The 15,988-nt window shown below is 41.6% G+C and overlaps 1 protein-coding gene across 3 annotated transcripts in view; it reads right to left on the bottom strand.

Annotated features, from left to right (window-relative positions):
• The window catches only part of RAI14 (retinoic acid induced 14), a 130,163-nt gene that overhangs the window by 96,531 nt on the left and 17,644 nt on the right, over nucleotides 1–15,988 (bottom strand). For all 3 annotated transcript variants that reach the window (XM_069491927.1, XM_069491930.1, XM_069491925.1), the window contains exon 2: nucleotides 9,008–9,088. In XM_069491927.1, the coding sequence (XP_069348028.1) occupies nucleotides 9,008–9,043 (36 nt within the window). In that variant the 5' untranslated portion in view covers nucleotides 9,044–9,088. The remainder of the gene's footprint in view (nucleotides 1–9,007; nucleotides 9,089–15,988) is intronic.

The raw sequence follows: 15,988 nt of genomic DNA, 5'->3' as shown, positions 1-15,988 counted from the left end.
TTAAATAAGCATCCTACCAAGTCTGTGGATGACTCCATGTGATTATGATAAAAATTAGAATTTAAAATGATACAAAAACTAGAGACATAACTTTATCAAACAAAATAGAACTTAACATATTTAACTAACAAATAAAATTTAACTAGGATAAACATAGTGTACTGCATTTGGGTTTAAATACCCCACAGCACAAGTACATGAAGAAAAAGGGCTTTACAAGCAACTAGGAGAAAAAAAATCAAAAATAAACTCAATATGAACTAAGAGGGTAATGTGTCTACCAAAAAAGCTAACATGATCTTAGGTTATGTTAATAAAGGTACACATCTAAGAGGTGGACATTGTACTATTTTTAATGTTCTTTTGGAAACAAATCTAAAATTCTACTCAGAATTCTAAGCCCCAAAATTTGACAAACTGTCATATAAGTTTAGATGAAATTAGTCTATGCAATTAAGAATCCTCAGAATTCACAATTTTATAAACTACATATTGACTGAATACAGGGACTCGGTGTAACCTAAAGCTAAGTTTATAACATATAATTGCAGGCTGACATCATTCCCAAACTTTTCAATGAAGGTGTGAGATCAGATTATGTTAGTTCTTATCTGTGTAAGAAACCTCCAAATTATGACTGTAAAATGATGTACTTAAGGTCGGGCGCGGTGGCTCACGCCTGTAATCCTAGCACTCTGGGAGGCCGAGGCGGGTGGATCGCTCGAGGTCAGGAGTTCGAGACCAGCCTGAGCAAGAGCGAGACCCCGTCTCTACTAAAAATAGAAAGACATTATATGGACAACTAAAAATCTATACAGAAAAAATTAGCCGGGCATGGTGGCGCATGCCTGTAGTCCCAGCTACTCGGGAGGCTGAGGCAGTAGGATCGCTTAAGCCCAGGAGTCTGAGGTTGCTGTGAGCTAAGCTGACGCCACGGCACTCACTCTAGCCTGGGCAACAAAGTGAGACTCTGTCTCAACAAAAAAAAAAAAAAAAAAATGATGTACTTAAAATAAACCCATGTTAATCCCACATATGATCAGACCAGGTCACCAACATATTACTGGACTTAAAAGGAAAGCCTGATTGATTACCTAGTACCACCAGCAGGTAACACTCAAGTGCAGTTTCCATTCCTATGTGGAAAAGGCATTTAACTTCACCCACAACAGTCTGCTGCAATATAGGCTTCCATCAATAAGATAATGGGTATTGGGCAAGTAGCAATCAATAGTCACTTCCGGAGTAAAAGTAATCAAAATTGTAGAAAGTCACTGAAGTTTGAGAACACTGTGGCACACCCTTACCATCCAAGTCTCAAAGGAGACCCTCTTGGAAACTGCCTGTGGCTGAGTTAATTGTCACCAGTAATCATTCTCCCCCTTTCCTTGAGGTTTAACTGGTTTCAAGGCCACCAACAAGAGAATATGATTTCCTGCCTCCCTTGCAGCTAGGTAGAGGAAATGTGACTAAGCCCCAGTCAGTTCCCTGTGAGGGCAACGACTTCTGCACCTTTGGTGTCACATCCTTTAAAAAGGAAAATGCTTGTGCTTCACTCTCCCTCTTTCTGGTTTCTTAAGACTTGAATGAAGACCATGCAACATGGACAACACCCTAGAGCAGCTCTCACCAGCAGAATCATCATGCAAGACTTACATCATTTTAAAGTTTCTAGTAGCCACATTGAAAAAAGTAAATAGAAACAGGTAAAATAAATTTTACTCTACTTCCAGAATATTAGCACTTCAATGTAAAATTATAAAAAATTATTAAGATATTTTACATTCTTTTCGGGGGACAATGTCTTTGAAATCTGATGTGTATTTTACACTTGCAGCACATCTCACTTTGGACTAGCCACATTTCACATGCTCAAGAGCCACGTGTGGCTCTACCCTGCACAGTGCTCCTACCCTGCACAGTGCTCCTACCCTGCACAGTGCGGCTCTAGCGTATAACAGCACACCAGAGAAGGGCTTGGACCCCTAGCGGAATCAGTCTAGGGAGCAGAGTTGCCCTGATGGCCTTTGGACTACTTGAAACTTCTACTTCAAAAGAAAACAACTTCTATCTTGTTTGAGCCACTGTATTTCAGGGTATTTTGTTAAAACAGCTTATCCTGTGCCTAAGTAATATGCTCACTGGGACCTTACAGAAGAACCCCACAGCTTCTCAGTTATGAAACAACCCTTCAAAGAATGGTCAGATTCATGAGTTCACACTCTCATCAAAAACCCCTCTAAAAACATAGCCCATATCTGAAAAATTGCCATGGAAACATTCTCAGCATTGGTAAATACATCTCAGAATAAACATATCCAGGGAGAACAGCTGGTTCCTTAGACTTTTTCTTGCTCTATTCTCACATTATAAATCTCTGCACTTCCCAGCCAACCGGCCCATTGGGCAGCCCAGGAAGCATGAGGGAGCTAGAACCCATCAGATCATTTGGTATCCTGAGAAAATAAAAAATGAAATCCTTTCAGGGAGTTATTCCAAAAAAGTGAAAGCATTTTTGTTAATAAAAACTGCTTTTATAATTGAATAATCGAGTTGATCAAAACACATGGACTTTCTTTTTTTAAAAGGAGGTAGGGACACAAGCAAATGGAAAGCCAAGGCTACTTGCTAAAGTCATCTTTAGAGACATACTGGTTCTTGGGCTCCTACTGACTCTATCACCATATATATGAAAATAACCACCTCCATACAGCAAATATCTTGGGGTAGAAACTCAACTGAAAACCTCCATAGGATGATTCAAAAGTAGCTGCTGTTTCACTCCCAAGAAAAAGTTATGTAAAGAATTTGTCAAACAAAAAACATGTAGGTCAACAATAGCCTCAGTTCAAAATGATTAGGTAATTAATTTAGAAGAAAGAGATAAGAGATTATAACCTAAATGACTAATTGCTTGTGTAGATATAAGATTTCTCCAAGTTTAGGACCCAGGTTCTGGGTCATGTTGGTCTCTAGCTGGAAGGGTATCATGTTTAACCAAGAATTATGGTCTGGGGTAAGCAGAATAAAGCTGTGACCCATTTAGCCAGCAATGGAGCTCCGTGTAGACATAGATGTTTTGCTAGCTCCACTGGAAGAACAGAAGTAGCATCTGTTCTCTCTCACTTCAGAAGTTAAATCTGAAAGGCATTTGGCTGTTTGGAATCAAAGAACCCAAGATTTTCCTAGATCCTGTCCTGCCAAGGAGGAATGATGCTGACATTGGTGAACTTTGCCACTATGGATGGGCTTATGATGATGTAAAATCATTGTATGGGTCTTATTTATGCTTAGGGCAACAGGGTAGAATTTATTTTATGCAGTTTGGAGCTTCACAATTTAGGAATGCCTTGTGTCAACAAGTGAGTGTGCGGTTGACAATGCAAACTCTTGTGTCAAGAAAAAAAGGTTTCCCTCTCTGCCATTTACCAAACATGTGACTTTTGCCAAGTTTCTTACCTGCCCTTGACCTTCATTTCTTCCTCTGTAAAATGCTATTGTAACAATGGTGTTTACTGGATAGTTCTGTAAGCGTTAATGACAAAGAGTATGTCAAGGGCTTGGCACAGTGCCGGGCACCTAGTGAGCATTCAATTAAATAAGGACTCTTCTCCTCACTACCGTTGTACGAGGTCAGCAATCAACATAGGTTCACTCTTGCTATTAATATGACATATTAGGCAGTGATAAAAAGGCCACTGCAAAAGTGTGATGCTCCAGCCTCACTCTCTCAGGCACTGGAAATAGTCCCAAAGATGAAGAACTAGTGGAGCTAAGGTCTGTGACGGCACATGCTCAGTGGAGGAATGCCGGGCTTTGGAGAAACTGCTCAAGGATGGAAAGGCCTGGAGATATGTTACGGGTTCAACTGTATCCTCCCCACCCACGTTGATATAGTGAATGCCCCCTAAACTCAGAATGTGACCTTATTTAGATATAGGGTTTTTACAGAGGTAATCAAGTTAAAATGAGGTCATTATAGAGAGCCCTAATCCAATATAAGTGGTGTCCTTATGAAAAGGAGAAATTTGGACACAGACACATGCACACAGGGAGAATGTGACATGAAGATGAAGGCAGAGATTGGGCCGATGCTTCCAGAAGCCAAGGACTACCGGCAAACCTCCAGAATCTAGGTCAGAAGCACGGAACAGATTCTCCCTCACAGCCCTCACAAGGAACCAGCCCTGCTAGTACCTTGATCTTGGACTTCTAGCCGCCGAACTCTGAGACAATGAATTTCTGTTGTTCAGGGAGGCCACCCACTTTGCGGTGCTTTGTTAGGGCAGCCCTAGCAAACTGATACATAATACAAGGCAAAATCAGGCAGCAAGCAGATTCTCCATTTAAAAAAGGCAGAGAAGGCCTCGAAAGTATGCAGCATGACACAAAATTGACCAAATTTCTCTCCAGAACTTTTACTAGTCTACCTCTACCAAATGGGATCATCTTTGGTGTATTTTAAAATGTCTGTGAAAAAGAGGCTCAGCTTTACGATGGATTTGACTACTGTCTACAGAGAGATTTGGATTTCAAACTTTGTCATTTTGTGTGTGTGAGTGCCTGTGTGTGTGGTGGGGGAGGGAGGCTTAGGCATCTGTAAAAACTTATTATAAATGACTAAAAACTCCTTGAAAAAATACCTTGGCAGAGAGGTCGGTTGTCAACCTTCATAAGAGCTGTTATCTCAACAAGCAACAAATTCAAACCCCTGTCTGAGCAGGATGTGTCTGGTTCCACAAGATTCATGGGGTGTGTGCATTTCCTTGGCTGAAAGCTACAGTCGTTAGTAGCTGCTATGTAAAGGTATACCAAAAATTTAATCTTTCATGGAGCCAGTCGTTTTAAACTGGCTGTTTTGATTTTTTTAATGGAATGTCCGCTGCCTCCCTATTATAATGGAAAACATAATTGGGAACAAATCTTTCATAAAATTGAGCACACACCCACAAAGTAAACTGTGAAGCCCTCAATCATGTTTGAGTGGCATTTCTTAAGATTTGTTACAAAGATCTTTCAACTCCACTTCCCATCCCTCAGCCTCCACCCATTTCACTCAAGGCACTAAAAATTGGCATTTACAAAGAAATTCCAGAAGCCTAAGCATTTTATTAGCAAAGGGAAATCCCAACCTTTTTGGCCTCATTTCTCATGATGACAGCTCATTTTTCCATGTAGAACCACATATTAGTTGCTGCAAATATTTAAAGAGGTAAAGAAGTCACTTTCAAATTATAGTCATAAAAAGTATACATAATGATGATTTAGAATGCTGTGCTTCTTTTAGAAGCATAAAAGTCAGTCTACCCGTTTTTAAAACTAGATGAAAACGTTATAGTGTTCTTATTGACATACTCAGAGCCAATACGTAGGGCACTCTGCTGGGCTCCTGAAGTACCACCATTTTGCATGTCAAGGGCCATTTTTGAGACTGAGTCTACCCACTGTGCTGCAGGCTGGCTCCCAGCATTGGCCTCTCCACCCGCCCCCCACACACACACACTCACCCTTCCCAATCCCACATATCCTCAAGGCCTGGGTGAAGCCCCACCTCCAAAAGCTCCACAAATGCTCCCACTTCAGTGATTCAGCCCTCTGAAAACCGACAGCATTTATCACCAGGTCCCACAACTTAACTAGTTATAGCACCTTAAAGGTGCCTTTAGTATCTATATTCCATACTATTTGTATTTTGCCCTAGTTATTTCCTGCATGTTTTTTTTTCCTTCTCCCACCTAAGTTTATCAGCTTCTCAAAGACAAGAACTATACTTTACATTTCTCCTATATCCTTTCTAGGACCTAACCCAAGTTTAAAGACTCTCAAAACATAAATATGAACTAAAAGCGGTTATCCACCATCAAAGTTCCAAAGTTCTCTCTAGCCTCTGTGGGTTACCTGCAGGGTCCCAAATATATTTAAGTATCAAAGCAACTAGACAGTGACATTTTCTAATTTCCCCTACTACACTCATGCAAACCTGCCCCGGATACAGTTCCAGTCGTCTAAGTTAAGTGTTCTAGAAAGGACACGCCCATTAAATTTCTACCCGCATGATGGTCCTGGGGTCACAGAGAGACCTGAAGACCATCCATAGGAGGGCTCTTTGGGTCACTTTTGCCCTTTTGTTACTCCTAGGCTTTGTTGGCAATGGCCACAAACCAGTCTGGCAGCTGACCTCCCAGACACGGGCTGGCTGAAATGCGATCACGCCAGTGAACCTGATCTGCTGTCCTCCTCTTCCTACCTCCCAGAAATACAAAGAACCCTTTCTTCCTCGTTCTCCCTCACACAAAGACAAGCAGGAAAATGCGATGGCTTGATGGTTTAGGATATTTTGAGAAAGACCACTTGTTTTAGGTGAAAAAGATTATAGTTTGGCTCATTTAACTGAATGTAAACATTTGTAAACTGGGTTTTCTTGTAACAAGTAATACATATACACCCATGTACATATACCCAAAAATTCAAATCGAAAAGCAAAGCTCCGTGCCACACTCTCTCCCAGCTCTCGGTTCCCTGCCTCAGCGGCACCAGCTGTCACCAGATTACTCTACCTTCCGACCACATAAATTTTTAAATCCTGTTTTTTACTGGGGGTTTCTACTTAGGAGAAACGAATAAATATTTACCAACCACCTCCTGAGCACCTCTTAAGATGTGTGCTTGACATCCAATAGTACATTTAACCTTCGTAACAACCTTGTGAGGCTGATATTATTATTTCCTCCACTCTTCAGGTGAGGAACCTGAGGTTCAGATGAGTACGAGACTTGTCCAATGCCACAAACCTAGGTCTGGGTCCAAAGTTGCCTCTCCAAGATACTCCTTAGGCTGCCCAGTTTCATAACGTAGAATCTCCATCCAAAACTCCTCTTTCAGAAAACACAGGCTCTGAAATCAGACTACTTTGGTGAAAAAAACTGGTTCTACAACTTACGGCTCTAAGAAGCCAGGCAAATATTACTGCACACCCCAAGGCCTCAGTTTCTTCGTCTGTAAAACGAGCTTAACAGTAATATCTACCACATAAGGTCTGTGGTAAGGTCTTCACATGAATTCCATGTGAAGAGCCTGGCATAGCACCTGACATACAGTTAACCCTTCAAAATGGTTAGCATTAGCATTATTATCCTGTGGTTGATTAACAAACAAGGGTTTCAAATGATTTTCTTTTTTGTTTTTATTCCCTCCATTTAGCTTTACAGTGACGTGGCTTGCGGAAACCATTGGTGATGAATTTGGGGAGCTGTTCGAAATTGCCTGGCTCCTATGCAATTCCTTCTCTCTCCTCCCCCACGTCTGTTCCCTGAACATTTCTTCTCTTACCACTAACTGCCAAAATCACAGCCTTTTCTGCTGCCAAATCCCAGAAGCTTTTACTAGTGTTATTACTGTGTTGGTTTTTTTTTTTAATCATGGAAATATTTCAGTTTTTTCTTTTTTTAAAACTAGATTCCAGCAACACCCTCTCTACTGCCACCAGTTTTTAATTTCTAAACCAAAAATTTATGTGCCTATCATTCCTCTTACCCCTATTCATATATCATGGAACTCCAGACTGATGAAATTTTGCTAAAATAATTCTGACCTATACAAATGGAAGCTATCCAAATTCCCCTGGAATGGAAGAAGTCATTTGTTAACCTGGTCACACGATTTACAAACCCATATCCACTGAACCTGGGCAACATTTTCCATTTAATTGCCTTTTCCTCCTTAACTGAAAGCCAAAGGAGATGTGTAGGCTGGGGTGTCACAAGGCCGGCAGATGAGAGGCTGAAGGAGGTTTCTCGGGGGAATGACAGGATCACAGGGCCAAGGAAGTCAGGTGACCAGGCCCTCACTGTGGCCAACAGCTAGTTGTGTGGCATTGGCCAACTCACTTCGCATTATCCGACTTTTAGTTAATTTACCTAAAGAATGAGAAGGTGAGACAAACTTTTTCCTAAGAACCCTTTCTAGCTCTTTCTTTAAGTGAGCAATCTTTTGCAATCACCCCCTGAGCATCTCATCTGGCCTGGGCCTTATCAGGGCAGTAAGTTATATGTCATGATGCAGCCTCAGGAGATAAGCTTCTGCCAACAGTGGGTGTGCATGTGACATGCCAGCCATGAAAGAGGCAGGCTCCATTTATTGCAAAAATGCAGCTGTGCCAAGCTGTCAAAATGTAATTCATGGCAAAGCAATAAACTCCAGGTTGATCTTTAATCCCCTTATGTGAAATGATAGCTGAGCAAGACCATTTCAAGGGAGACATACCTGGGCTTCTGTCTAATACCCTCCATGAATTTCTCCCATTCTACAATTCTGTTTGAAGCATCTGGAATGCGGCTAGTACAAGACTAGGATCCCAGCAGGGTTTATAAGGAAACCTATTGTTAAAATATCTTTGTGTATAACCTTCTGCTGTGTTATCTTTCCCCATTTTCTCCTCTGGGAGACTTTGTTTCATAATTCTGACATCATAACTGGTTCCTCCAATCCAAAGTCTATGATGATGGATAACAAATGAGTAAGAATGCCAGGAATTCAGGGGGAGTAAGGTACAGGCAGCAATAGATATTGTTGTTCTACCACAAAAGCCTTAATAGAGAGTTGAACGAGTTACCTAAAGTCAAAGATAAATCATGCTAATATGCAATTCCTTATCCACCCTCATGAGACCAGCTTCTTTTTAAAATGACATTCTGAATCAGGATTTTGGCAACTTGAGAAATGCTGAGGTTTTTACTGCTCTTTTAAGATGTTTAATTTGACTTACCTTACTCTACAAGGCACAGACCCCCACAATTTTAAAAATGTCATTTTTGAAAGCTATACACACACACAGCAAGGAACCTAGAGCATGCCACTCACAGAAGCCACCCTGAGCTGGCCGAGCATGCCCCTGGTGTCTGTAGTTCATTAACCCAGCAGCACCATGTCAAGGAAAGAGCGGGCACTGTTTCTGCAGCTCCGTGGAGCAGAGGCCGAGCAGCCAGACCGTGAGTCACAGCATACTTACGTCACTCTTCCTGAACTTCGCTTTCAAGCTCTTCATGTTTAGTCCATTCAGCCTTCTAAAGCTCTGGAGATTTTTCAACACCTAAGCAGAGAAAGAAAGAAAGAAAGTATGTAGGTTTCCAAATAAACATTACAGATACTGTCTCTTGATTGGATTACAACTTTGGGCTATGGGAAGGAGACAGGGTTGGGCTAGGAGGGTGACCAGGGTTAACAGGCAGGAAGTGACAAAGAACACATGCTATTCCCACTCATAATCTACACCCTAGACCTTTCTGAAATAGTCAAATTAACTAAAACTTTAACTGTTTTCTTCTTATTTAATCGGCAAATAAAAACTGTACATACTTGTGGTATATAGCATGACATTTAAAATATGTATATATTGTGGAATGGCTAAATCGAGATAATTAACATATGTATTACCTTACATACTTATTATTTTATTGTGGTGAAAACACTTAAAATCTACTCTCAACAATTTTCAAGTATACGATACTCTGTTATTAACTATAGTTGCCATGTTGTACAGTAGATGTCTTGGTATTCCTCCCATCTAACTGAAATGCTGTATCCTTTGACCAACATCTCCCCAATCCCTCACTCTCCCTGCCAATCTCAGCCCCTGGTGAGCACCATTCTACTCTCTATTGCTATGAGTTCAATGTTTTTAGGTTCCACATATAAGTGAGTTCCCAAACATTAAAAGTAGAACAAGTTTAAGCTGCTGCTTAAACGTTACTGTACAAAATGCTCTATCCATATGTTGAAGTAATTCCTTTACACACCCTTCATGTTGCAATCATACCATCCACCTCCTTTTGAAAGGCCAAAATAGTGAAAAATGATAAGGAAACCAGTTCATATTCCAGATGCCATTCATTCCCTATTTATTTTTCTCAGTGTTTGTCCGTCCCTGACCCCCACACCAAAGCACAAGGCAGTTAGTAAAAAATGCCAGGAACAACAAAACCTCCCACATCAAATAGCTCATTCCTCAGGGGGCCTCTTTAAACAGTACAAGACTCTCCAGGTCCTTGTAGAACCCGCAATTCTGAGTTGGATTTGAAAAAGTCTTAAGTAATCACTTCATTTACGAGGGGTCCATGGTCCCCTGGAAATTGAATATACTCTTTTTTGAGTAAGTATATATGTACATTTTCAGGGAATAAGGCTGCCACCCTTCAAAAGTCAAGGCTACTGATCTAGTCTAAGCTCTTCATTTTCCAGAAATAGAAACAGAGCCCCAGAGAAGTTAAGACACTTGCCTGCAGTCACAAAGCCTGTTTATGGTGGAATTCAGAACCAGACCCCAAAGTCTGATTAGTAGCTGAATGCTTTTTCCACTGCCCTGCACAGCTTTATAACTAACACCAAAAACCTGAATCCCACGCTAAAATATGATACAGACTTTATCTCTTTCGTTAAACCTCGGAATGTACAAAATGTGGAATCTCTGCATGTAGATTAAAAAGTCAAAGTGCAAAAAGGCAAGATAATCTATGTGAAAGTTCCCATCACACAGGAAGCAACTCGATAAAGGTAATGTCAAGCCACACCTGACAGAAAGTGAGAACAGTTGCACTTTAACAGGACCATCCCAGCTGAACGCTAAGGAACAGCAGTCAAATGTTGAACACAGTTAACCACTATGTTTTCAGAAGCTTTTCAAGGTCATCGCAGGTTCCTCCACATCCTTATCACTCTGGACAAAACTGATTCAAGAAGACTGGGCAGGGGGTGAGGGATGCAAGCAACTGAATGCTATACTCATCCCTCCTCATGTCCTTGTCACTGCCCCCAGAAATGACCCAGTGACTCTCTAGCTTACCATGTGTTTACTTTCATTATTGCTACTGCCATTAAGCAGGGCCCTTGGATGAATGGTGTGACAACCCAGTCATCATAAAGCATTAGGATGGCACGAATCTGGAGGCCACACCATTACTGCAGCCTCACTATGGCCCTTTTCAATCTTCCCAGCCTTGGCAGGAGTGACAGAATGCATGTTGCCTTGGAAACTGTACACACTGTAATTGTTAACTGCCAAGCATTTAATCACAGAGAACGCAGGGCTGGTACCTGAACAGCAAGTGCAAATTCCAGGGCAGTGTTTCTCAAAGTCAGCCCCTAATTAACCTCCATCAGAAAGACCTGTGGGCCGGGCGCGGTGGCTCACGCCTGTAATCCTAGCACTCTGGGAGGCCGAGGTGGGCGGATCGTTTGAACTCAGGAGTTCGAGACCAGCCTGAGCAAGAGCGAGACCCCATCTCTACTAAAAATAGAAAGAAATTATATGGACAGCTAAAAAATATATATAGAAAAAATTAGCCGGGCATGGTGGTGCATGCCTGTAGTCCCAGCTACTCAGGAGGCTGAGACAGGAGGATCGCCTGAGCCCAGGAGTTTGAGGTTGCTGTGAGCTAGGCTGACGCCACGGCACTCACTCTAGCCTGGGCAACAGAGTGAGACTCTGTCTCAAAAAAAAAAAAAAAAAGAAAGACCTGTGGATGATTTGCTAACTACAAAATCCTGGTCCCTATGCTATGGAAACTGAATCCCAAGGGGCAGGACCCAGGACTGCCCTTGGCTGAATCTTTTGCATAGTAAAGTTTGAGCACCTAGAATTGATGTAGAAGAGGGAATATACTTGCCAGGGTTGACAGTTGAGGTGGTTTATAAACCAAAGTTGGGCTGGCTTTTTCATGTCAAAACAAAATCACCTTTTGATGAATTGGAGTAAAAATAATGATAATCAGATATTCCCAACCTGTCACTGGCCCATGGTTTCTATACCAACTATTGCTAAAAAATAGAAATCACCCTTCGAGTTTAAGTCCTTCTACCCTGTGGTAGAAGTGCTAATAACCAAGGAAAGGGGCCAAATCAGTGCAACAGGAAGGGAGAAAAGAGAAGCCAAGGCATGGATAACCCACAAACTGTGTGGCCCGCCAGGGCAGAACCACCCAAAGCATTCCTTCATTCATAGCTTCACAGAACACAAGGTCTTGGGCAACAATGGGTAAGATTTTTGTTTGAGGTCATGGGGATTTCATGGGCCTTGTGTTATTATTATTATTATTTTTTTTGCACGTATTTGTCTTTGGCTTTCTTTCTTTTTTATAAGCATGCAGCAAGAATTATGCAAACTCTTATTTGAAGAGGATTAAATAAAGTAACTAATTCCAAAAGTTCCCAGAGGAAGATATTAACTGCTAGATGAATATCTTCCTGGAGCCCATGGCTCTGGGCGTGTGACAGCTGGGTGGTCCATGGGCACAGCTCCACGATGATAGAGATGGGTGTCAAAGGAAAAAAGTTCTGGAATCCCACAGAATAGCAACTCTGGAAACATGAACTGTAGCTGGGGGGTAAAATTATTAACAGATCACTGCTTTCCTGGCATTTGTGAAAGGACCTAATGCCTGGAAGCCATAACTAGCAGGAACTAACCTGGCCCCTGCTCTGTCTCAGTATCTCCTCTTCCCAAAAATGACCCCTAACTAAATCAGGGACTCTCCTTCCTTGGGTCAGTTGGGATCTTACATCCCAATTCCCAGTCCCTAACTTCCAAAGTCCAAGCTGGGCTACAACCTATCTTGAGTACAGTGACAGCTCTCAGGGTAGTGAGGCTACGCAAATGGCAGCCCTAGGAAAAGCCACTTAATCAGGATGCTTATTTCAAAAGAATCGCAGTGAAGCTGGACAGCAGCCTAATTTGGAAATGTACGAAAAAGGATCACACATCTATGGAAAAGTTATCTGAACTAAGTTCTCCCATTTGAAGCAGAGTAAAGCACCCCTTCCCACTGAGCAGAAATATTAATCAGTGTACTACCTGCTTAATTTAAAATAAGTCACTGAAACATGAACCATCACTGGTTGCCAATCATCATATGATGGATGTCACATTGATAGGTGAGGATGGAGCAGTGAGGAGAGGTACATCCTTGTTTCCTCCATCTCATTTGAAACACTGGATGCAACACACAGATTATTCATTCATTTTCCCCTTAAAAAATAATGTAACTCTCAACTAGAGCTTAACATGAGATAGCCTTGTCTGATATAACTCTAACCTGAACCAGAAAGCCTTGATAATAACCTATAGAGCTTTATCATGAATAAAAAAGTTAGACTTCTTTGAGTATTAAAAAATAACTTATAAAGGATATGGGGTTTTCCTTTAGGGGGTGATAAACATGTTCTGAAATTTGTTGTGATGGTTAAACAACCTGTGATCATACTAAAAAACAATCCAATTGTATATTTTCAGGAGGTGAATTAAATGGTATGTAAACGATATCTCAACAAAGCTGTTATTTGTTTAAAAACAAAAAAAAGCTTAATAATCTCCATTACTTTCTCCAATCCTTAGAATTAGGAAAATTCCAAGTTAGAAACCTCTAGAATGATGAAAACAGAACTTCAAAAGAACAAAAGTTAACAATCAATGCTCTTAAAATGCTAAAATATGGTAGCTCTTAGGAGATTTTCTTTATTTAGCTATTTCTCTACTACAACCCACCACTGATTTGAAGTCACGAGAAGGAAGTGGTTCCTCTCTTGATCTTCAAGCTACTCCTACTCCCACCCACCCCCAACCCAACACCCACATCTGATCCAAGGACCATCTTGTACAGCAGTGGTACCAATGCAGATCAGCACATGAAGGGCCTCCTGGAGCCCCACCCAGGTGTTCTGTAATCAGGTAAGGCCCAGAAACCTGTCGTTTTTTTGCTTTTGTTTTTTAATTTCTCAAGTAATTTAGATGCTCACCTAGATTGGGGAACCACTGTTCTAGACTTAATTAACGATATCATACCTATAATTTACACCTTCATTCAAGAGACAATGAACAAGTTACACATGATCAATATTTTCCCAAGCATCAACTGTGTTTGAATCTTCCAGAATACTGAAGGTGGAGGAAGCAGCAATGAGAAGGGAACCCTCTACACTCCAATTCTACTTGAGCAATTATCTGGTTACCCACAGCCACTAAGGAACAGGATTAACTCACAGAGACAGATGGTAGCTGTACACACATGGACATTTTTCTTGAATCACAAGAATACGCTAGCATCCAAGAAACCAAGCCATGGGATTCAAAGGCAGTGGTTTAAAATAATTTCCTCTGAATCACTTCAGAATTAGAGAAGCAGAGTAAATAACAATGTCCTCTAGCTAATCCTTCCCTCACGGAATATGGGGATACTTCTACAGACACCTCAGCAACACCAGAACACTAACACACGTCCCCAGACAGGCTTCGGGATTTTTTTCTTCCAAGTTAAAAAGAACATCAAACTTAAAAACCACACCACTGAAAAAAGTACTGAATAAACATAAAAAACTAAAATATAGTATTTCTCTCCTTGTCAGCATCTACCTCTTCTCCCTCAAGTGCTCGACTAATTTCCTCAGACAATAATCTCTCTGCAACAAAGATGGAATTTTAACCAAAAGCTCTGCAAACATTCAATTCTCTCAATCTGGCAAAACAAACACATTCTGTGAAAGGTTTCTCCAGACAACCTTCCCAATAAAGACGTCCTTAACAGCACAGCACCTCATGCCATCAGAACTCCTTCCACTGGTAGAAACTGCTTCAAGTCTCTGCCTCTCGGATGCTGCTGCGCCTAAGAGTTATGTCGCTGCTGCTGGAATTCAGAGTATCAAATGGGAAGCAGACCCTGGGTTTGGTTCCCCTTGCCCAACTTACTTCATCTACAGCAGATTCGCCTTGCCCTAGCAAGACAGAATTTTAAGCACTTTAGAAACACTTAAGTTCTGGGAACTATGAGCTGGTCCTGAGGAGGACTCCAAGCTGACCACGGGTACGAATACAAAATAACAATCTTTTAAAAAAACTACCTCATAATTAGGTGTTAAATACTGCAGAAATGCAAAGAGTGGAAATCTTGACGGGCTGGAAAAAAATCAGAGAAGTCTTCATAATTGGGGCAGGGTTCTAACTGGCCTTAAAAGAAACACAGGATTCAGGCCAGCTGAGGAGAAAAGGGCGTTTTGTCCATCTGTCCCACAAAATGGGGCACTCCCTTCTTAGATTTTCCAGGCAAGGGTCAGACTCCTGTCCAATCACTCCAAGGGGTCCCATAAGCTTTACTCATGAGGTGGAGTAGGTGCTATGGTTTGAATGTGGCCCCCAAAAGTCCATGTCTTGGAAACCGAACTGCCACTGTAACAGCAGTAAAGGATGGGCCTTGAATAGGTGACTGGGCCAGGAGGGCTCCACCCCGCATGGGTGAATGAATGCCATTACCAGGGAGTGAGGTGCTTTTCATGACAGATGGTTGTTATCAAAGCGAGCTCAGCTTGCTTGCCCTTTGCCATGGGATGATCTTTGCTAGACGCCAGGCACCATGTTCTTAGATTTCCCAAACTCCAGAACCATGAGCCAAATAAATTTCTTTTCTTCATAAGTTACCCAGTCTGTGGCATTTTGTCATAGCAACAGAAAACAGTAGGTGTGATGGGAGTCATTGCACAGTTCTCTCCAAAGGAAGATCCTCTCCCAGCCTGACCCCTTTGGACCCCAGATGTGAGTGAGGGTTTCAACAGCCCTGTTACCAATGTTCAGTGAATTTGGCAAATTACATCTCAGACTGTCCATTTACTTTGGAATAGAGGATCTTCAGGGTACAATTTTCATGTCGCTCACATTCAAGCCCTAGCACATAATCAATAAATGTTTCACGAATGAATGTGTAGGACGAAGATATGGATTTGGTGCTTAGATAGACTTTAGACTTCACTTTTGACCTCAGCAAGGCCTCTCTTTGATCTCAAGTGCACCGAGGGGGGTGAGCACTCTGACTTCAGTTAGCTTCCTTGGGATTTGTGTAAATGCAACATAATAATTAGGTTTCACCATGTGCAGATGGAAGCACTGAGATGTTTTAAAAACCCCGGCTCATTTGGCCTATGAAGTCTTGCCAGGTTGCCCCTCCTTTTTCCT

The sequence above is a fragment of the Eulemur rufifrons genome, chromosome 17 (genome assembly GCF_041146395.1).
Source record: "Eulemur rufifrons isolate Redbay chromosome 17, OSU_ERuf_1, whole genome shotgun sequence".
NCBI classification, from domain to species: domain Eukaryota; kingdom Metazoa; phylum Chordata; class Mammalia; order Primates; family Lemuridae; genus Eulemur; species Eulemur rufifrons.
This window is presented reverse-complemented; position numbering and strand designations above follow the sequence as displayed.